This window comes from Vigna umbellata, chromosome 1, assembly GCF_029865625.1.
Source record: "Vigna umbellata cultivar VRB3 chromosome 1, Vumbellata_1.0, whole genome shotgun sequence".
Taxonomy (NCBI): Eukaryota; Viridiplantae; Streptophyta; class Magnoliopsida; order Fabales; family Fabaceae; genus Vigna; species Vigna umbellata.
The window spans coordinates 10,214,688-10,238,218 of NC_142165.1; the positions used below are offsets into that span (position 1 = coordinate 10,214,688).

Consider the following 23,531-nt stretch of genomic DNA (forward strand, 5'->3'; position numbering starts at 1 on the left):
TTCTGCATTTTTTATATTTGTAAATAGCAATTGACCATTTTCATTTATAAAATAGTATTTAATTTTATGTACTTATAATTTTATCTAAATATATTTTAAATTAAGCTTAAATATACTTTTAATACTGATATTTTTTATTTTGGTTTCCATAAAAAAATATTTTTAATTACTCTAAAATTAAAATTTATTATGTTTTTCTTAATATCACATCACACTAGTTATTGAGTTAAAAAAATCATGTTTAAATCAATATAGTAATTTAAATTTTTGAAAAATAAAAAACTATTTTTCATAAAAACTAAAATCAAAGTTCATGCCTATTATCAACCATTTTAAAGTAACTTCATGTTTTAACTATGTTTGGATGAATGATAAAAAAAAGTGTCAATTTGAAAAGCATAATAATAAATATAATTGTTGTATCGTATGTATAGTAAGATATTTATTGGATAAAATATCTTAGATATTTTAAGCGGTTAAGATATTTATGAGTAACTAACCACATTTTTAGGTAAGGTTATTTTTATTGGCCTATAAATACAATGACACGGCAAAAGTCCAGGTACGTTCCTCTATGTTCCACTTATGCCCGAGGAACTCTAGATAATATTCTACAGTGATAATATAATCACTTTCTTGAGAGCTGAGGTTCCATAACTCACATCTGACTTGAGCGTCGGAGTATCTTCGCAGGTACTTCCCCTCCCTTGGCGAAAGTAGACGAGCGGTACGAGCTGAAGGAGCGCGAATGACAACAATGGAGGAGAAGAGAGCGCCCCAGACATTTAGAAGCAACAAAGACACACCGGAAAACATTTACACCGAAACAATTGTTAAGTTATATATTAAAATATATATTTATAATAATTAAAAAATTGTTATAATTTGAAAATGTAATGATATTATAGTTTGATAGGGAATTTTTCATAGGTATTTTACATAGCAGCTAAAAAAAAGTACAAAAACTCGAAATCTTATAAAATTTTGATATTTTATGTAATAAATTTCTACTATAAAATTTGATATTTTATGTAAGAAGCCTTGTATTTAATGTTGTCTATTAATAGTAAAATTATTTTGCAATTTAGTTATTGGACTACAAGATGTCCAAACAAGTTGTGATAATTTGGATGTATATGTTTAGAATTGACAAATTATTTTAGAATTTCATGTTATCTACATAATATTTAAACTTCTCTTACATTTCTTATGTCAAATTAAATATTTTGTTAAATCAAGGTGCAGTGAGAATAAGAAAGGCTATAAGTTAAATCATAAATTGTCACCTTTTAATTTTTCTATTTACGTGAAGTTTTTTATCTTTCATTATGTATAGTTACGCTATGTTAGCAATATAATTTGGAGTAATCCTTTTTTGTTTTACAATGTGATTTTAAGTATACCTTTTAGGAATAGTTAGTTGCACAGTTAATAAGTTTATATATATAAAGTAAGTATTTTCCCAACTCACCTGTTTTATTTGAATAAAAATAGTTGCATGTGTTTTTATATCATCATAAATATTTCCGTTAAATTGTGAAAAAATTAAAAAAGTAATAAAATAATGAAATTATTCATATTTTAGTATATTTTAAAAATTTTATTACATCTATACAAATAATATAAGATTAGTATAAAATTTAGTCTAGGGGAAGGGAACTTTGAAATTTTGAAAATAAAAATGTTATTTAAATATAAGTAATTAACATGGAACAGAAAATGTGTAAAAAAATAAGTGTCTTTTAAAAAATAAACTTAATTATTTTATTAATAAAAGTCTAATTTATATACAGAAGTATGAGTTACTCAATTTTATTTTATGAAAATCATTATTTTCTTGAATTTTTTTCTCTTCTAATTTTTCTTTAAGATTCTAACGAATTTATATAATTGTTTAAAATCAAAATAGAACTTATGTTGTCGAGGTAATATTATAAAATTGATTTATGAAAGAAGATAAGTTCATTTTGTTGTCCTTTATTTTGGTCTTTTAAAAAATTTGTTGCATTTGAGTTGTTTTAAACTTGGGTTTTTTGGGCTTGCATGTAATGTTTAAGAGTTCAAGTTGAATCTCTCCTCGTTAGTATCGTCCGAGTATAACCAAATCATTGATATGAGTTATTTGTATGAGTAGAGGTATTTAAAGATAGCGAAAAATTTTGTACTAGTGGTTTATAATCCAAATAAGGGAAGTTGGTAATATTTTTATAAATGTTTATGCTTGTTGTGATTTATATATTGATTTCTAATGAAATTGTATTATGTCTAGTTTGTAATTTTTGGTTGAGTTAGAAACCTCTCATGAACTTAAGTAAATTAGTATTTGTGAAATGTTTGTGTAAAATTTTGTGTGCTAAATTGATGTATGATATATGAAATATTTGAGCATATGTATATGAATTTGGACCAATTGGCTCATAATAGTCCTTTTTCGAATTAATTTGTGTCAAGCATTGTCTGTAAAAGAGATACAAACACCAATTATAATCAATTGATCAAACTCATAAATCACTCTCATTTTTATTTATGTAGACTTGTTAGGTGATCCAAAACTCCATTGAATGAGAGCAAAAAATAAAATCACAAAGAGTTTCAAACCTTTCCACTCACTAGGCAGTTAAAGTTCTTTGGGCGAGCTAGGTAAAACAAACTTCCAAAGGAAATTGCTGATAAGCAAGTAGAATTGTAGCTAGGCAAAAATGATTTTTGGAAATTACAGAGAGGCAAGCTTAAATATCTAATAAATTAACATTTAATATCTATAATTTTAACATTATATTATGTTTTAACTTACCGACATGTTTGACTCAAATAACTTGAATAAAGTATTTAATTTATTAGATAAATAATATAAAAATATTATTAAATACTTAAAATATAAAAGAAAAGTTATTTGTTAAAGATTTGGAATTATTTAGTTCTTTCGTCATTATAAAGTTAGTATATAATAATAATATATTATTTACTATTAATATTATTATGTTTATTATTTTGTATTTGCATCTAACTTTTAAGTTTATAAAATGAAAGTGATAGAAGCACTAATATTGAAGTTTCTCTGAATTTTATATTTTGCAATATATCACAAGTTTAAATATAAGCCATATAAATGCTTCATTAATGCTGAGAGAGAAAGAGAAAGATTATTGAGAATAGTGGGGAGGTGTAGGTATTTTTGGAATAAAAGAAATTAGTGGAGAGGTGTAAAGTATTTTTGGAATAAAAGAAAATAGTGGGGAGATGCAGAAACACTTGGGATGGTGGAAGGAGCAACAACCATAGACTGGACTAACTTATTTTGTCAACTATATAAACAAATGACAATATGAGGGAGACATACAAGTGTGATTATTAATAGTGTGTTTATATATTTTAAAAGTTTAAAACTATAATTCTTCATAAAAAGCTATAAATACATTTTATAAACTTATATGTTATATATTTGTTTATACTCATTATCATTTGTTACATATGAGATTATTTAAATATTTAAAAGTTGAATTTCATAATAATAATAATTTTATCAAATTATATATATTTTTATCATATTTAAAAAACCATACATTAGCCATTATATATTTAATCAAGACATTAAATTATTTTATATTAATGTAAAGTATTAAATTTATTATCACTATGAAGTAAATTTTCTACCTAATAGCGAGTTTTGAATACCATAGACGCAATTCGAATTCCCCTCATAAGTATAATAAGCCAAGGGGGAGACAATGTTCCACTAAAGTAATTTTTATAATGGTTAATAACTTTTAATTGAATCATACTTTACTTTTTAAAGCTTTTCATTGGATTGTAAGTTTATATCTCACACATTTTATATATAATTATTTGTTATCTTATTAGATTAAATATAGTTTTAAAAAAATAAAAATAAAAATAATTCGATAATTTTATTGTTATTCAATTTTAAAAAAGTCAATACAGATAATTAAATTCTTAGGTCAATAATTTCATTTTATATACAAAAGTATTACTGATACAATATTTATTGATAGTTTATTCAATCTCTCCCATATACTAACCCTTTTATTGTTATTTTCCTTGAAAGAGAATGCAAATACATTAATTTTCCAGTAAAAAGATATCAAACAGTAGGAATATTTTTGTTCATTCTCCATTGCTTCACAAATTAGGCCAACTGAAGAAAAAAAAAACATTAGAACATGTGCTTATAGCAATACATGCAAACTAAACCTATGTTGTTGAAACATAATTAAGGTACATAGATGCTTTATCTTTGTTGAATGAGATATGTGCCCATTTGTAGGGTCTGGTAGATCTCCATTTACATTCACCTAAGGCCCTTTTTGCAATTTTGGATTAAGTATGTGGGTAAATTTTTTATCACAACTCAACGCAAACTGTCCTTCTCTGCAATTCGTTAAGTTCTCGCAAACCCACACAAGGGGTTAATTTGTAATCTTCTCAAAGGTTTGTCTAATCCATCTTTAATTACAATAATTGTCTAACATTGTTTTATACCCATTTTTGTTAAATTCGTATCCAAGTCTAACATAGATAAGGTTTCTTCCTGAAATTAATTTTAACTAAATTCGAAACAAATTTTCAGTCTCACAACATATGGAAATAGAATAATGTTTGCTGCACTTAAAAATACTATTGATCTGTTATTTAGAAGCTGAATCTAAGTATATAAAAAAAATTAACGTAGAACCATCCAAACTATATGTGCGTGTAAAGTATTATTTTGATTCATGGAAATATGCTTCTTTTCCTTAATACTTTCGCTATAAGCTTCTTCTTTTCTTTCCAGCTTTTCTTAGTGCTATTTTATTCATGAAGGATAAGTTTTGTTCCTTCTTTCTTGTTTTTATTGTAAGTAATATGTTTATTTGTTAAAGAATTACTATTCACAAGGACGGTGAAGAATATTCGTTTTATACAATCATTACAAAGTTGGATTCTTTCGCTTAAATTTACAGAAAAAGATAATGATATCCATATCAACAGAGAAAAATCATATTTGTTCGTATCTTTTATATGTTCAAATCAAAAAACGTTAACACAACACAGATGTTTTTTCATATTTAGTATAAACCAGATATTCTCAATGTTCCTTCTACTTTATTAAAACCATTAACATGATGGCTTTAATATATGTTAACCATTCATTTTCGGTAACACTCCTAGTGATAAAGGTATAACTTTATGCTATTATTGATTAATATTATAGGCAGAAAATAGCACAGTATCCACTTTCTGTTCAGAAATCAATCATCTCAGTAGAAGTTTATTTCAAAACAAAAGCCAGAAAATTCTTCTTGTGCACAACACACTTTCATTTGCCTTATCAATAGGGTTGTTGAGAAGGTACCGATCTCAAGCTTTAAGTAAATACCATGCAGAAAAAGTTTGACATTCAAACCATGTCATGGAATTTTATGGTGTCTAACTGAAGCCAGAAACTTGATGAAATGAAATATTATTCATCTTCCCTAATTAATCACATGGAGGATGGTGGCGTCCCCCAACCATCACATGTGTGTTCATTTTATTCCTATCACAAACTAAGATAACCAAGTTCCTACATTTTTTAAAACCAAAAATGATCTTCCAAAATAGCGAAAGGAGAAAAATCAAGGTCTGAGATCTTCAGAGATGTGAAGACCTAAATTTATGGCCTTCGGGCATGAAACATGCAAGACCCCTGTTAATCATTATAACAAATCAAATACATGACCTAATTTTCCGACATCTTAAAGTAAATGTCTCTATCCTTGTATGTACTTAGTCCTATTCACTTTTACTTTTACACAATTTCTCCAAACTATTGTTTGATTATGGTAACAAAAAAGTGGTATTTGTATGGGTAATAACATGTTTTGGTTATTCAAACTATCCTAAAGACAATACTTAATCAAAATGTGATATGCTGTTTTTTATCCCAACATCTTCAAAGAAACACATGGTTTTAGTATTTGATATTCACATCGCTTATATATCACTTTTGAGAAATGTTTACACAAACATGTTAAAATTTTACATGAACTCAAATCAAATCTTGAGATATAGTGAAGGATAAAAAACATATCTTTCTCTATTTTAAGAAAGTCCTTGTTCAAACAAAAAGTTACAGAAGTAATACGAACTACCCCCCTATAAATCAGATCCATATCATCGTCATCAACTAAGTTATGGTCTACAAAGCAATGATGGTGATTATATTTTAAACTCTTGCAATTAACATCAAAGATTTATTGAAAAAAATCCAGATTCTTGAACGATTTTTTCTCATAACAAAGAACAAGAATTAAGATAAAACAAAGCAGCATCTGAATGCAGAGTCCTACTCACTGTTGCACAAAAAATCCAATCCATATGCAATGATGGAATGCAGATTATGCAAGATGATGACGAAGAAGCAAGCAAGGACAGTGTGCAATTGATTAGAATGTAATTTATTCTATGATCTGATTGCCATAATTTTTGTACAAAAAGAAAACAAAAAGAGTAAGTTCTAATTGGGTAAGGTAAGGTAAGAAGGAGATCCACGAAGAAAGCATAAGCACCAACCAGTTTTCAGATCAGGTCCAATGCTATGACACAGGATCCAAATAACTTACAACAACACAGCCACAACCACCACAACACAAACCTCCATCCCTCCGTGCCTATAATATTACTCTACAACACCACAACAATCTAACAACTTGTAAACATTAATTAATTAAAGGACATCGATGGAACAAGAGGATCAAGAGGAGGAGGAGGATTATACCGATCCGTCATCAGAGGCAGAGGGCGGTGGCCGGGATGTCATCGTCGGCGCCGGGAGGCGGGAGGTTGAGATCGAAGGGGAGAGGTTGCCGGAACGAGGAAGTGAGGACGCAGTCCTCGTCCTCGACGACGGAGGAAGAAGAGTCACAATCACTGTGGCAATCGTCGAGAGGAGGGACAATAGGGTTAACGATGGGCTTGCGAGGGTGGAAAGTGGAGGAAGAAGGAACCCTAGGCCCGCTGAAGGACTCGACCGTGCTGCTCATGCCGCTGGTGGTGGGCCGGTTCACCTGGACCTGGTCGAACTTGGAGAGCCCGTGAGCCTGGTAGAGCGGAATCTGCGAGTGGGAGTGGTCAGTATCCGGGTTCGGGAAAGGAAAATTGGTTTTTGCCTTGGGCCCGCGGAAGGATCGGGCCGCAGCGTCGTAGGCCCGCGCTGCATCCTCGGCTGAATCGAAGGTGCCGAGCCACACGCGCTGTTTTTTCCACGGATCTCTAATCTCTGCCGCAAATCGTCCCCAGGGGCGCTTCCTGACGCCACGGAAGCGCGTCTCCTTGGTGGGAGGTTCCTGGTCCGCCGAGGGATGGACGGCGGCGACAGCAGCGGTGGCTCTCCCTCGTCGCATGTTTTACTGGAATCGTTTGGAAGAAGAAGATGGTTTCGATCGAGACGCAAGAGACCACCTTTTCCAAACCCCAGTTCTTAATCTCGTTTCTTCTCCATTTCTTTTCCTTTCTCGTTTAGGTTTGGAGTCGCATGATGTGGTCTTGCCTCGTTTGCTCCAATAGATTCATTATGGTGACTTTAAATGTCCTTTTTACCCTTTTGTCGTTGTGTGGTGGTGTTTGGGGGCTCTCTGCCCCTGATGTGATTATGGTGTTAGGCGTTTGCTTGTCGTAATTATTGTTGTTATTCGGACCAAAGCGCAATGTCCAACCACCACAATTCTCAGCAACCGTTTTCCCAATTCTAATCACACCTTTTCACTTTTAACCACACTTCTCTAATTTTCACATGTTTTTTCTTTTCACCATTCATGTTTAAAATCTTTTCATAAAACAAACATAATTTTCCACAAATATTCACACTTCTTCTTTACTATTATTCATTGCATATTTATTACATTGCAAACATTTTCTGTTGGTTTAACTTGAATTTGCCTTCTATTGGAAAGTTAAATGAATGGGAAAGTAATAAAGTATGGATAGACAGATGAAATAGCATGGTTTCAATCATAGTGTGTCTCTTGTTCAGTAATTGAACTGTTAGTGATCTTTTAGGTTCCTTAAATCACGATTTATAACCTAAAGTAACGCTATAAAAAGTAAAAGTGTACCAAGTATACCAAGTAATGCTTCATTTAGTTTGCATGAATTAAGATATTTAGTATTCACACATTAAATTAGTTTGTGTATGCGTACGGTGAGAAAAAGTCTCCTATTTATATTTTATTATTATATTTGAATTTTAAGTTATTTATTGTTCACATTTCAACATAAAGGTTTGAGGAGGAAACGGTAAAAAAAAAACAAAAAACAAAAAACAAAAAAGACAAAGGTGTCCTATTGGAGATGTGAAGAAAGAAATGAGAAACACAATCAAATATTACTATTCTAGTATTTTGTCTATTAGACTTATGTATTCTTTAGAAGTTTTATGGATGAAGGTAATGTAAAAAAAATACTGTTATTTGGTTTGTTAAGTAAGGTTGAGAGTGTAATCAGCACATAATCAATTTTGAAAAATTATTGTGTTGAAGCATAATCCTTTATATCCTTAGACATAATTCACCATGTCTCTTTTAAAAAAATGTTAAAACACTTTTTGATTAGCACAAAGTAAAAATGTGTTTTATAAAGATTAAAAAATGATATTTTAGAAAATGAAAATAATTTAAAAAGAGTAAAAATTAATTATTTTAATATTAAAATAATCTAATATAAATAATTTTTTTAAGAATTTCATTATTTTAAAAATGTTATTATTATAATTTTTTTTAACTTTCATTGTTTTAAAACATGATAGAATATTTTAATAAATATTTATGTATATAAAATAAATAATATTTTTATTAAAATTATCACAAATTTTATTTAATATTTTTAAGCATAACGCGGAGAGTTAGTCATAAAATTATTATATATTTGAATATTAAAATTATAAGTAAAATATGTTTTAAACCGTTTTAGTAGTATGTATAAGACCAATCTGCCAACAGTAAGACTCCCACACAAAGAAAACTAAAAAATGTATATAAATATTTTGGAATTCAAAGGCATCATGATAACATGTTAAACCAAAAGGAATTAGTATTAAGGAGGCAACAAGAGGTATGAATGCACTCCACTTAAACTCGAGCATCCCAAAACCTTTTCAAGATTTTAAACGTATATATATTACAAAAATTCCAAGAATTTACTAACAATATAAAATACACTTTTTTTTCATCTTTTAAAGAACTTTAATAATTTTTGTTATTAATTAAATTTTTTTGGTATTATATTAAATTTATTCTTAAATTTTTATCTCATAAAAATATAATCAATTTTTTTCCAAAAAAAAATTCTTCATTGAATAAATTCATGATGCAATGCTGACTTTAATAAAAAAAAATTAACATTTTTTTTGTTATTCATTATATACCTTATAAATAAATAAATAAATATACACGTACATATTTAGTTTCATAATTTAAACCTAAATCTAAATAAATTAAATTTAATGGTATTTCAATAAATGATTAAATTATATGGTTAATTATTTTTTTACACTTACATCCATTATTGTGTGTGTGTGAATTTTACTAATTTTTTAATATTTTTTATGGAATATCTTTTATCGATCAAAAAAAGCAAAATGCATTGGATAATAATGTAACAAAAGCCATGAATTAATTAAAATTAAAGCATTTTAAGAAAATATCATGAAAGGATGTACAGTAATTAAAATTTAAGATTGAGTGTCTTTTAAGTTCCAAAAATATTTTTCAAAAAAATTGTTTTGTTTCTAAATTAAATATATATTTATTTTGTTTGTGCACTTTATAAAAATTTTGTAAACTATTATGCATGTTTATTATGTAACAAATGAAACTTTTCACTGAGTTATATATAACCTTCATGTTTTTGTTTACTGAAAATGATATTTTTTATAAGTAAAGATGAAATAGATATATTATAATTTAAACATAGAAAATTAAAATAGTTTGAATATATATATATATATATATATATATATATATATATATATATATAATGTATTTTATAAACTATTTCAAATATTATTTGATATATTTATAATAATACAATAGAGCTAATTCAATGGATATACAATTTAAAAGTACTGGATGGTTAACCAATTACATCTATGCTTATTTTCTATCATATAACCAAAAGAAATAATAATTATACTTTGTGTTTTGTAAGAGATGTTTGTGTTATTTTATGTATTTTTTTCTTATAAAAACAACTTATTTTCAATTTTGTTCTTTTATTTCCTTCAATAAATATACTTGCTCTTGGAGCTATAATAGAAAACCAGTATTATGTTATTGTAAGTTTTATACTTCATTGTATTATCTAGACAACATGATAATATCAGTCAAACTCTTGAAATTGCAAATTGTTATGATTTAAACATTTATATATCTTATAATGGAGATTTTCTTTTTTTATATACCGATTTTTTTTAAATCTAATCATTTTCCTTTTTTTAAATTTAACTACTTTTTAAAACTAAAATAATTATTTCTAATGAATTTGTGAAAATTATTTACATTTATTTTCTTTAATTATAGTAACAACAATTTTATTATTTTTGTTTATAATAATTGTGTTTTCACTATAAATGTAATGTATCCCGGATAAAATAGTATAAAATGTGTTTGTATTTATATATGCATATGCAATTAAAACTTTATCATGTTTTTCGTAAAAAAACATTATTATACTGATATGTTAGCTTTCATTCCTAGAAAATAATTTAATATTTTATCTTAATGTATTTATTTAAATTTTTTTATGATGAGTACATTTTATTTATTATGAATTTAGTGTAATCCCACTTGATGAATTTTGAGATTTCAATATACTAACATGACCTTAAGATAAAATATCATAAAGTTATAATATTTTCTACATTAATCTATCGTTGATAGATATATTACTTTGATATATTACATTTTTTCAACAACATTTACTCCAAAATTATTTCACGAGATCTATAAAGTGTATGGTTGTCTGCACCTTTTTTAGAAATTAAATAATTTTTTTAAAATTCTTACATTTGTCAGATAATATAATTTAAAATGTATAAAAAAAACATGTATAAAACAGTCTCATTATTCTTAACTAATATTATATGAATCAGGTATATTTTCTATTGCTTATTGGGTGTAGAAAATGTCATGCTAAGCTCAAATTATTAAGAATCACTTTTATGTGTAAACATATATGGTATGAAAAAGTATTTAGATCATCTTCTTAAACTGATTATTCAATTGTGTAAGGAATAAAGAGAGTCATGTAAATTTATAACTGATAGTTTTAGTGGATTAGTACTAGTTTAATGAATTAAAAGGTTAAAAATAACTCCAAGAGTTTAACTTGTGAATTCATCCTTTTGACATGCTAAGCCAATATGGTTGTCCTTAAAAGGTGACAACTTTTTAGCATATTTTAGATCTTATTTAGTATTTCAATAAAAGAAATGTCGATAAAAAAAACTTAAATAAAAAATAAAAAAATAAAATTTAATATAGTTAAATATACTTTTAATCTCTAAACTATTATTTATTTTTTAGTTTTGTTTTTCTTTCAAATTTTATTCTATTTTCATTTAAGAAAGTTATGAATTTAGTTTTCAATGACCAATATTATTAGTTTTTTTTTATGTGGTAGACATTGTACCACATTCCCAACCTGTTTAAGACATGTGTATTATGTTTTCAAGTTGTCAAGATAGTTTAGTGGTGTGTCACATCTAGGGATGGTAATGAATCGGGTCAAGTACGGATATGATTAACCCACTACATAATCCGCATAAAAAATTGTACTCACTACTTGTTTCACTATCCGTACAAAAAAATCTGAAGAGTTTTTTCAATCCGCAAGTACCCGCTAGATACTCGTTTCAATCCATAAATATTTTAAAAAAAATTATTTTGAGATAAATGAAAAAGAATATACTGGTCATAAAGTTAGGGAAGGTCTAACGCTAGATGGAAAAGAAAAATGCATAAATAACATAAACATTGAATATGTAAGAGAAGAATTACTAGTTCTAAAGTTAGGGAGGGGCAAAGGCTAAAACTACAAGCACATAAGGCTTAACTAAGTAACCAAGTGTTAAGAGCCTTAGACAAGTATTAATTGGTGGTGGCATGAATTGCCCTATTCACATTGCAAAAACTAAATTTCTTCCATTTCATGCTAAAACCAATCTTCGATTGTTGGAAACCAAACAATGACATCATCCAAAAGGAATTTAAATGTGCTTTAAACACCCTAAAACATTCATAATCGTGTTCACTTCGAAGATAAAATATATAAACATGAAACTCTAATATAAACAAATTTTAAAACAAGAAAGAACACAAACCCATACGACCAAACATTGAATACCAACACATTGCAATAACAATAAATTTGAACTATCACATGCCAATTACACAAAAATCAAAATTCAAACTATGATCATGTAGAAGTTCCACCCTTCTCCCATGCACACCCTTGTCTTTTAGTCCTGCAAAGTTCAATTATACACATAGATAACATCCACTTTTATCTACTTTTGTGTGTTTGATGTCATGAATAAATCAACTTTTTCTTAACTTTAATCTTATTTTATTCTACCTGTACTATATTGTACTTGAAGTATCCATTACCCACAAAATATTAAAATAAAAAAATTAATTTATATTTTATTAATTTAATTTAATTAAAATTAAAATTATTCTATTTTTTAATAGGTTAAATTTAATTAAATTAAATTTTAATTTATATTTATTTAATTTATATTTTTCTAATTTTATTTATATTTTATTTTAAAAATTTATAAAATATATTTTTTAAATATTCACTAGCATCCACAAGTACCAACCCGTTTTAAAATACCTACGGGTATTTTTTAACAGGTATCAAGCGGATAGTAGAGCGGAGTAATAAGTGAATTTTTTATTGCGGATCGGATTGCGGATTGACACTATTTGTATTTGATTCGACCCATTATCATCTCTAAAATGGATATAGTTCTCTTAACTCAATGAAATTATTTATTTCTTTCATATTTTAAATGTGTTTCAATCTCATATTTAACTTAAAACGTATCAAAAAGTATGAGGAATTCAAATATAAGTTTAAAACATCATTTAATACATCAAAATTATTTTTAAGACAGTTGAATTAAGAAAACCATATTTATTATTTTTTAATTTTGAAAACCAAATTATATCAAAGTTTGAGATAGAAAAAAAATTAATTTTACTTTCAAAATTAAAAACTAAAAACATATTTAATCTTATGTTTAATAAATGTTTTAACGGTTTTTTCTTCCTTCCTAACTAATAATCTGATTGAACTCCGTTAACAAACTTGTTGCACATGATTTAGAGTGCAAACATGTAATTTAAAATTTTAATTTTAAGTACATTGAATTTTATTTTTCTGAAAATGTGAAGATTTTAATTTGTTTTTTATAAAAGGTGAAAAAAAAATTACAAATACGAGGAGACAATAGTCTTTAGGCTCCATTTGGTTTTGGAGACTTGGATAAAGTATAGAAAAGTATGCATATAGAATTTGAACACAAATTTTACATACTTATTGAATACATAACCCATATCTTGCAAGCATAATTTTCATGTTGATCTCAAAATCGTTCAAAAGTTAAAGACAGTGTATCTAGCATTAATACATGTATAGGTCACAATTCATCGAAACTGATGAGAATTATTATTCAGTAAGTCTTGAATTGTACTGAATATTGAAACGAGTAGGCAACTTGGTCCACGATGTGCAGCCATCGTGTTTTTATTCCCAAAGCAATCATTCCATTTTATTCGATGGTGGTGTGACATGAAAACGTATAACCCAACACCCTTAATGCTATTATTCTCTTCTCCAATATTCCAAAATACTTCCACAATGTTGATGTCTCCAACTTTAATGCATCGCCTGCTAAATTCTACCTAGTAATATATCATTAATCAACGCTTAATTCTTACAATAAGTGTGATTAATGATGAGTTAATCATTTATTGGCCTAACTCTTCCAACTTTAATGTACCATTGCTAATTGGAAGGGAATGTATGTGATATTGCTTGTCTTTTTCTCCCCCACTTTGTTTTCATTTACGGGAACATTCCTGTTTTTTTTTGTATTTCTTTTTTCAACTATATTAATTGGATAATAAACTCCTGCTTAATTTGGAAAATCAAATTTAAACCTATATATAATGGTTGGTACATCTATTATCTTTTTTGTATACTTTAATCTATCATAGTAATTTTTTTTCTCACAAAATTTATTCTGTCGTAGCTGAAGTGACCAATACAAGAATGTTCTAACATATTAAAATCGAGAGGCATCCATATATATTGATTTAAAATGTAGGAAAGAGAATGGAATAACAAAAGGCGGAGTTAAATAATATAGATTTTATTGTAACCAATCAACACGTGTTTAAATATATGCTTACACGTTAATATGTTTTTTTTTTCATAAATGTCTTACGTAAGAATCAATCCTGTTGAAAAAACGGCGGTACGTAAATGTATTTATCTTATATTACGTAAAAATTTAAACCATAATGTATTGTTTTGTGAGTGTCAGTTTCTTCCACTAAAATCAATCTAAGTACTAAAATTTGATCAATCTAAATTGTAAATTTTGTTGTTTACGATTAGAGGAATCTTAAACAAAATTTAAATAAATTTGTTCAATCCAAAGGGTTTGGCCTGTGTTGGCCTTTTATTCCAGCCAAGGTCCATATTATCAAATTCATCATAATTTGAACTTTGAAAAATGAGATTGAGACCTTTGATTTTCTTCAATTAGAGATCTTTTTGGAAATAAGTTTTGCCAAGCAAAAACTTGGCAGGAGTGGTTGGAGAATCTCCTAATTATGTAAAAAAATATCTTTTGTACTCAAACAAGATCAGATCTTACTATTTAAGAAAAAGAGAATCTAAATCCATTAGAAAACCAGCACCAACACCACCCCATTTGGTAATGCTCATGGATTCCGTATTCTCTTATTTGTCTTCTTTCTTTGTATTTTATTTTCTATGCTTCTTGTTTTTCTCCTTCAAATTGGTATTTAGAATTCTAACCATGCCACAGAACAATTAAATCATTCACGTACTTTTCCTAAATTACAAGATAAAAAGACAAAATAAGGTTAATAGACCCTACTCACGTGATAAACAAGTCTTCCTATAATTATTGTCTTTCTTGTTTATACTCACATCAGAGACATGAAAGACACAAATGACCAAATCTGCTGGAAAACACCCGACAATAATCTAGAACTTCCAAACTCTACATAGCCACCACTCTAAATTATTAATTGTTATCAGTTAGGCAGACCCTTAAAAAATGGGGTAAAAATTTGGTGACAAGTTTGTCATGCATCCCTGAGTTTTTCATTTACCTTTTTTAAGTGTTATACCAAACCAACCTCAGCAGAGAGAGGGAAAAAAGAAGGGTCATAAACTTTCTACCTGCATTTTATTCACCACAAAAAATGCCTTCCATTCCCCACAAGGTAGTGGTTGTCACAACAACCTCTGAACAAACTATCCAACTCGACAGAATTGCAGGTGAAAAGGGGGGAATCGATGGTATGTGTGTATGATATACTTCTCCTGAAAATGTGGGGAAAAAATAAATTGTCCCAAAGAAAAATAAAACTTGAAGTAGTTTAGTCATGTAAAGGCTCTGAGGAGGCTGGGAAGGAATTTGGTGTAGTATCAGCTTGTTTGGATGAATCTTCTGTGGCAGCTTTTGCATCAGAGTGCTGAAGCTTGTTGTCACTTGATAATTTAGAAGGAGATGTCTCAGGTGGTTGTACACTTGACAACCCTCTTTGGTTACTAATAAGAGGAGCATCAAGTGCTAGAGCAGGTGAGGTCAAGCCATAGTTCTGAGGGATAGTCAACACTGGATGATCAAATTTGCATGTTGGACCAAATTTGCACATTCCATAGATTCTGTAGTAAGAGCATACAGCTTGCCCCTGCAGATAAGCCAAGTTTGAAATCAGGAATCTAAACACTAAAGAGCCATATTTGGTAGCAATATGGATTGTCAAAATAACTTGTCAGTATATTAGGAGCAATAAATACTCTGATTTTTCCTACTATCATGCAGTCACACTCTGTTACGACAGTTTGTGAACTTTCATAAGAATTACTTTAAAAGTGATATCACAAATTATTTTTGGAGAAGCTGAACTTACAGGTCTCACAGGAAGGCCAAGTGGATTTATTAATGATTGAGATACTCTTTCCTTTGGATGGTGGAACTTGCAATCGGATCCATATTTGCAGGTCCCAGTGCTCATAAAGTATCTACATTCTGGTTGATCAGGTCGATTTGGGAGAGCTGAATTTATCGCCTGCCCGCCGAAAAGTGACTCCCCCAGATTCATGAAGTCATAAACAAGATTAGATCCAAGATAACCAGTAGGCATTGTTGGATTCATACTTCCCTATTTTGAGAAACAAAGTCACAGTCAAAACAAAAGATTTTAACTCAATTTGCAGAAACTGCTGTTAACTGTATGCTCCTTTTTAATTTAGTAACCAAAACCCAACATCATTAATTATCATTAAAAGGCCAGATGCTCCAAAGATTTCCTTAAGAACAAGACACTTTTTCGTTTCAGATATTAACAGGGATATGGATTCCAAATGTGCTTCGCCATCACCATAATAAAATAGATGGAAAGTATGATGAATAACTATAGGTATATGTATCTAGACATGTCAGTCAGACACTTGGAATTAAAACATGGTAACGATGGACTATAATCCCCTTGCATTTATACATCAATCAGACGACAAAATTTTAGATGCCACCAAGTAAAAAATAACTATTGCTTAATGCTTCATTCAGCCATCCAAAACATTATGAGTGAGAGTAAAATTTCAGTAAGAGAGAATAGATATAATAATATCCACTTCCATCTTTTTTTCTGTAACAATTAGCAAACGTAAATAACCCTTGCAATCATTCATGAAGAGAAATACTGGCCACACAGGTCGAATTCAACGACAGAATAACACTGAGTAAGGCCAGAGCAAATATATAGATGAACAGGACATTCAACATCCTTAACTAACCATGTAGTTGTTCCAGCTCTGCACGGGTATAATGCCTTGTGAAGAAGAGAGAAAAGGTGGCACATAAGATTGAACACCTTGCCCAGATAAATATGACATTCTTGGCACTGCTGACCATGCAGGAAACCCTCCGGCATATGGTAAACCTGATGTAGGGATAATTGTTGAGGTAGGAGATCCAGCCAAGGGATATGCTCCAATGGAAGCATGCTGTGGATGATGAAACTTGCATGCAACACCAAACTTACAAGACCCGGTTCTCATGTAATAGGGACATGATTTTTCTTCCTAAATGCAACAACAATCAAAGAATGTTGAAAGATTGCAACGGTTTCTTTTATCAACAAAAACAAAATGATCAGCAATCAATTATAAAAATGCTGAAGGTGCAAAGGGATGCGCAAACCTGACGCATTGGAAGACCTAAAGTATTGAATGACACAGGAGCAGCACCACGCCTGTCCTTTGGATGATGGTATTTACATGTGGATCCATATTTGCATGTCCCTGTCTTAAGAAAATACTGCAATGCACATCTCAAACAAGTTAATCAAATTGAAAAGCACCGGAATAGAACAATAAATCTTCCATTGAAATGGACTGTGTAGCATACAAAATTCTTCAGATTACACTTGGGTTCCGTAACCCGATATTTATAGTATGATAGATGTGTACCTCAAGTTCATATATTTTATTCCTTTCCTAGTTCAAGCATGCCATAGCTGGCATCAATAAAATTTTGCCATCATATGAAATCTTATGATTAAGATCTATAAGACAAAAACCGCATAAAATGACCAGTAAAAATCAAACAAATCATCAATAGAAAACAAAATGGTTGACGTTACACTGACAGCATAACTACTCTACTTTTGTCCAGTTCATTAGGTATCGCTACTTCAGTTTGACATTTTCTTTTCCATCATTTAATGGTTTGTTATCAGTGCACCAGTAATCAGTAAGCTAAACATTTCAAACAGATCAGATCTATTATTGAAAGGGACCACAAAAAGGACAAACATAAATGCAAAAGACCAGGTAAAGTTTCTGCCAGAGGGACATTGCAAAATATGAAACGCATAACTTTGGAACTTCTTATGGAGTTTTCTACAGACGCAAGGTATTTTATTTATTATTAATAACAAAACAAACCTCAAACTTCGTTTGATTTCACTGTAGAGTTCTAATATAAAAACGCATCCACAATCAGTTTCATAAAGAATAATCTGTTATGACTAAGCTTAAGTTGCTAGGCAGAGACACAAGAACGGTTCTAAATTACACTCCTAACAAATTCAACAGAGGGAAAAGTTGCAAAACATTTACATTTTGATCACCAAAATAAACATACCTCACAATCAGGTTGCCCGGTCCTCTGGGGGAGTTCTTCACCATAATGAGAACCCTGAACATCTAATTAAGTATTAGAAACTTCCCTTTGTTTGCATATGATAAAACTGAGAAGCAGATTTAAGAATTTCAATAGGAACCAAGAGATTACAATTATACAAACTAATCCAGTGTTTGGCCAAAGGGGTTGCTTAATATATATTCAGAAGACAAGGAATGAAAAGGAAACAAAAGAAAGAGCTCTTACAATTGAAATATGGGCAGGGTGATGGTAGCGACAGTTACTCCCATAACCACACATTCCAGTCCTCAAATAATACAAGCAATCGGGTTCACCGGGTCGATCTGGATATTGGGTAGATTGAGCTGCAGCATCTCTGTCCCAATTATCATTGATTTTCAAACGACGAATCGCTTCTACGAAACAGATCAGTCAGGAATCAGGCAAAGTCTATTCAAGCTCTCATTTGAGCAAATTAAACCAATAGCTAACATTTTCACCTCAAAAAGCACAATAGTGTTCCCTAAAAGATTTTAAGATCAAAACATGTAGGCGATCCTTCGTTGCATCGTTAAAAGAGGTTCATCAACTATGTAAACCCACGGGTGATCAAGCATAAAAGCTCAGCTTAGAAAAGTAAACTTTGAAAAGAAAAAACTAAAACATGTTTTAAAAAATCCCCAAAGGTCTCTCGCAATACATTGTGTGAATCACCAGAATTCTCAAAATCAAAATCGTCGTACCAAAAAAAGAAAGCCACGATATCATAAACGAAAGAAAATGGTTCTGTGAAGACAATCTAATACCTAACATTCCCTAGCGAAACAAAAGAAAGGCAACATGATTAAGCGATGATCAGGACCATTTAAAGCAGGAATCATGACAGAAAAACAGAGGAAAATGAATCACCAGAAAAATCTGCACCACCTTCAATGTTGTCACCAGAAGGTGTAGAATCAGCATTCCTGAGAACCTGCCTGTTTTCTGGCATCTGGTAGCGTTGAAATGATAACAAGAGACTCTTTTTGGTTGTTCGATCAAACCCAGAAGACCCTTTTTGAGCCTTTAAGAAGAAATCAGCGCACAACACTCTCAAATTAACTCACCCCACATGGTAAAATGATCATCAGGAGAGAGTGAAAATTGACCAAAGACTGAAAACAATAAAATAAACAAAACTTTGCCCGGAAAAGAAAATTATTAAAACCAACACAAAAACAAAGGTGCAAAGAGAGAATCGGAGGTAAAATTGAGAAGAATCAAATGTGAAATCGTGAAAAGAGATTTAGTAATATTCCAATTGGATGAAAGTTGGCGTCAAATTAGATTAGAGTTCCTGGCTGTGGTTCTGCAATCTACGGAACATTTTGGATCTTTGAATGTGAAACCCGACAAGTTAATAATAATAATGTTAATACAGTAATACTAAAGTAAGGTTCTTGCGCGCGTGTACGAACATTTAATTCTCTGTACCATATTGCCCTCCACGTGGCACCTCCACAACACGTTTACGTGAACCAATATTTATTTCCTTCACTTGGCGCGTGCTCTTCAACCACTACTACAAATTTGGATTCTTAACAAAATTTAATTAGCCTGAAAAAGTAGATGCCAATTTTGGAATTCTCAAGTTTTTACCAACTCTTAATATTATCTCAAATCTCCTCAATTAACCACTTTAATTCTTTTCATAAATAGACCTCTCCATTTTTAGCTTCATATTCAACCATTCATCATCTTTTTTCAACAGATAACCCTATATATACCACTTTTATATCATAATTTTCATATCTTAATTTGCCTATTTTTAATTTCATGGCCTCAAAACTTTCTTCTCCCATTCTTTGCACCACAATGCTATTATTGTAAAACAATATATATATTTCTTTTTAGTATTATTATCTGATTAAAATGTACGATAATTTTTAAAATTTAATTATCCAAAATCTGTATTTATTACAATTTCTGCTTAGTTTTCGTATACAACTTTTTACCGTTACTTTCCATTGAACTCTTTTTTTAATAGGACGGAGCCACAAAGTATGACCTTTTGAGACACGGAGAACCAAACATCCAATATTATAAATTTGTACCATACCTTTTTTAGATAGAATTATGCATTTAATACTACCCAAAAATAAGTATGCATTGAAAATGTTATTATTAAATATCATATAAATAATGATTTGTTTTTAGATGAGCCTAGTCCTGTTTTTAACTTTGAAATTGATATAGTTTTTTTTTTTTTGAATTTCTTCAAGCATTCTATTCTATTAGAAAAATAAAATTCATGAATAGTTTATAGTAAGTGTGCCGTTGGTGGTGAAAATAATGGTGCAACACTATTTAAAATCTAATTACTTTGGAGATTTGACATTATGAAAAACCATCGTTTTCTATCAACCATCGTTCGATTGCTTTTCAGTAATGTTATGTAACGTTAGATTTCTAATTGCAATTTTTTTATTGCATTTTTGTTGTCCGTAAACAATAATATTCGAAATTATATTAGAATCTATTCAATTTATTAAATTAATTAATATTAGCTTTTATTATCAACATTGAACTTTGTTGTTAACCGTTGGTTTGAAACGTTTCGTTGAGCTATACGTAGATCCACTATACACAATTATATACATTTTTTTAATTAACTGGTAGAATGGTTTGTATCCCACACTCATACACGAAGGATTTTAAAATGATTTGTGAATATTCAGATTTATTTATTATAATAAAAATTAGTTACTGGTAAAAAGATAAGATGAAATTTGCATTATAACAAAGTGAGAGAGTGTTAAATAAAAACGATAAAAAATTATTTATTATCATTTTGACAACTCGTAAATATATATATAATTACTTATACACAGTTAAAAGCTATTAATAATTGTATTTTAACATGTAATATAACTTTGAAACATGACATGTGTGTCATTAAAAATAGCATCACAAGTCAATAATTATAATTTGCAATATTTTAGAAAGTAAAAAAATAATCTCAACAAACTTATCAGTCAAACCGTGTAACGGTCTCTGCGCATTCCACAGTCGTACAATCTCAGTTGGATTTCCAAACATAATTTGATCCTCAAATTATATTTTTTAATTTCTATTCAAATTTAATTTGTTTTGTTTTTATGTTCTTTTTGGAAGGATAAGGATTTAAGTCTCATTTGATATTACTTTAGTCTTTCGTTTAGGATTAAAACATATTATTATATTTCATAGTATAAATGATTTGCTAAAATTGTAAATGGTATAATTAAAAAATTATTTAAAAATGGGATTTATTTGTTGAATATATTTTGACTTTCAGATATTACCGACGGTTGATGTATTTGTTGTCAATACTAACGAAGAAAAAAATGGAAGACTTTTCAATTTTCTTTCAAAGAATGAGATGATAATTTGGAGGATCTAAACAGTCAAATTACGAGAAGGAGGACTTCGCCGTCCGATTTACGGTGGAACCGTGTAGAACGGTGAAATATTCCAGGTCGTTACAAGGGTAGAGACGTCATTTCAAATGAGTGCCAGAACTTCTGGTAAAAAGATCAGTGCAGCATTGACGTATCGGTGGTGTTGCCGAAAATCGTCGCCGTTAAAGGGAACTGAGAGAAGCTAACTTAGATACGCGCCACGTGGAAATGAATTGGCCATTGATTGGAAAAGTGAGTGGTGGGCCCTTCGTTTCTTCTTGTCGGCAGCGTTATTTTAATTTAATCAATGAAGCATGCGTTTTTGCATCATCAGTACACCCATGATGTAATATTAGTATGGCTAATATCATAATTATCATTTCAACAATACACGAAAAAATTATAATTTTCACCAGAAAATATTGTATAATAAATATAGTTGAAATATAATTGAGACTGATCCATTGTTTGAAGGGGAATTAGAAAAGGTAATGAAATAATATTAAATGAGTGATTTGTTTGGGTTAAGAAGGAAATATTAGGCTAGTATATCTTGAAGATGTGGTTGATTATGATGATTGGTGTCCTTTAAGAATGGGTAAGGGTGGTCCATGTTTAACCCATTTGTATTTTTTACTAATGGCATTATCTTTGTGGGGTAAGCATCAACCAACTAGCACAACTCATTAACAACATTCTTTACCATTTTTGTTCATCCTCTGGTCAGAGAATTAGGTTGTCTTAATATCAACTTCTGTTCTCCAGTAGTGTCATCCACCATCAAACAATTACAACAATGTCTGTTTCTTTTTCATTTCACAGTTAAAAGAGTTGGAAAGTGAAACCATTATCCTTTCTTGCCAACATATAATACAATTCTTAATCATTATCAGTATATTTGGATACATCATGCAAACTATTTAGACTCCTTTAAGTAAATATCAGGCATTGATTTGAAAAAAAAAATGCCTGATTATTTGTTTCCATATCAAAATAACATCATAACAAATTTATAGATGTAATATATCTGAAGCATTATTACAGCATCTCCCTGATTATTGTTTACACGTATTATAACAAAATCATTAAATAAAAATTAATTTTAAAGTTAAAAAATAATTAATTTGTTAAATTATAAACAAAACTTATTAATAGTTAAAATAGTTTTCATTAAATAAAAATGTATATTTAAATTGTGAATTAAAAATTTTAATTTATTCTTTAACATTAATTATAAATATATTAGATCAAGTAACAATCCACATTACTTTAGGAATAAGACTAATGCATGAACTATATGTTTCCAGTAAAGAGGAAAAATTGCACCAAAGAATTTGTTTCTAGAATAACATAGCTAAAATTTTGGTAATTAATATTAAAAATCAATTTATACTTTGATAAATAAATTAATTATAACTTTTTATTCATAATATATTTTAATTTAAATGTCAATGATTTTTAGTTTTAAATTAGTTAACACAGTGATCAATTATTTTCTGTCTCTAAAATCTCTAAAATTAATTGATATTTAATGACTCTTTTAGGATGGTTCTACGATAAAATTAGAAAATAAAAATAAATATTTTTTTACTATAATAAAAGTATATCTAATCAATTATATTATATTAATTATTATATTTAAAAAAATCATAGTGTTTTTA

General features: G+C 29.2%; 2 protein-coding genes across 4 annotated transcripts; both read right to left on the reverse strand.

Annotated features, from left to right (window-relative positions):
* Positions 1 to 6,421: 6,421 nt before the first annotated feature.
* LOC148204585 (ethylene-responsive transcription factor 3-like) lies at positions 6,422 to 7,550 on the reverse strand. The gene has a single exon (XM_088093997.1). The coding sequence runs from the start codon at positions 7,380 to 7,382 to the stop codon at positions 6,768 to 6,770; it is 615 nt and encodes a 204-aa protein (XP_087950123.1). The 5' UTR covers positions 7,383 to 7,550; the 3' UTR covers positions 6,422 to 6,767.
* Positions 7,551 to 15,174: 7,624 nt separating this feature from the next.
* LOC148204586 (zinc finger CCCH domain-containing protein 3-like) lies at positions 15,175 to 19,838 on the reverse strand. Of its 3 annotated transcripts, none has more exons than XM_088094008.1 (7): positions 19,379 to 19,838; positions 18,698 to 18,867; positions 18,452 to 18,505; positions 17,507 to 17,623; positions 17,101 to 17,388; positions 16,215 to 16,466; positions 15,175 to 15,992 (listed from the first exon to the last, which is right to left on the reverse strand). In XM_088094008.1, the coding sequence occupies exons 1-7, from the start codon at positions 19,440 to 19,442 to the stop codon at positions 15,678 to 15,680; spliced, it is 1,260 nt and encodes a 419-aa protein (XP_087950134.1). In that variant the 5' UTR covers positions 19,443 to 19,838; the 3' UTR covers positions 15,175 to 15,677. The 3 variants fall into 3 exon arrangements, with proteins under 3 accessions (XP_087950134.1, XP_087950130.1, XP_087950139.1); XM_088094004.1 differs by having other exon boundaries at positions 19,361 to 19,838; XM_088094013.1 differs by lacking the exon at positions 19,379 to 19,838 and adding an exon at positions 18,952 to 19,338.
* Between the last annotated feature and the right edge of the window lie 3,693 nt (positions 19,839 to 23,531).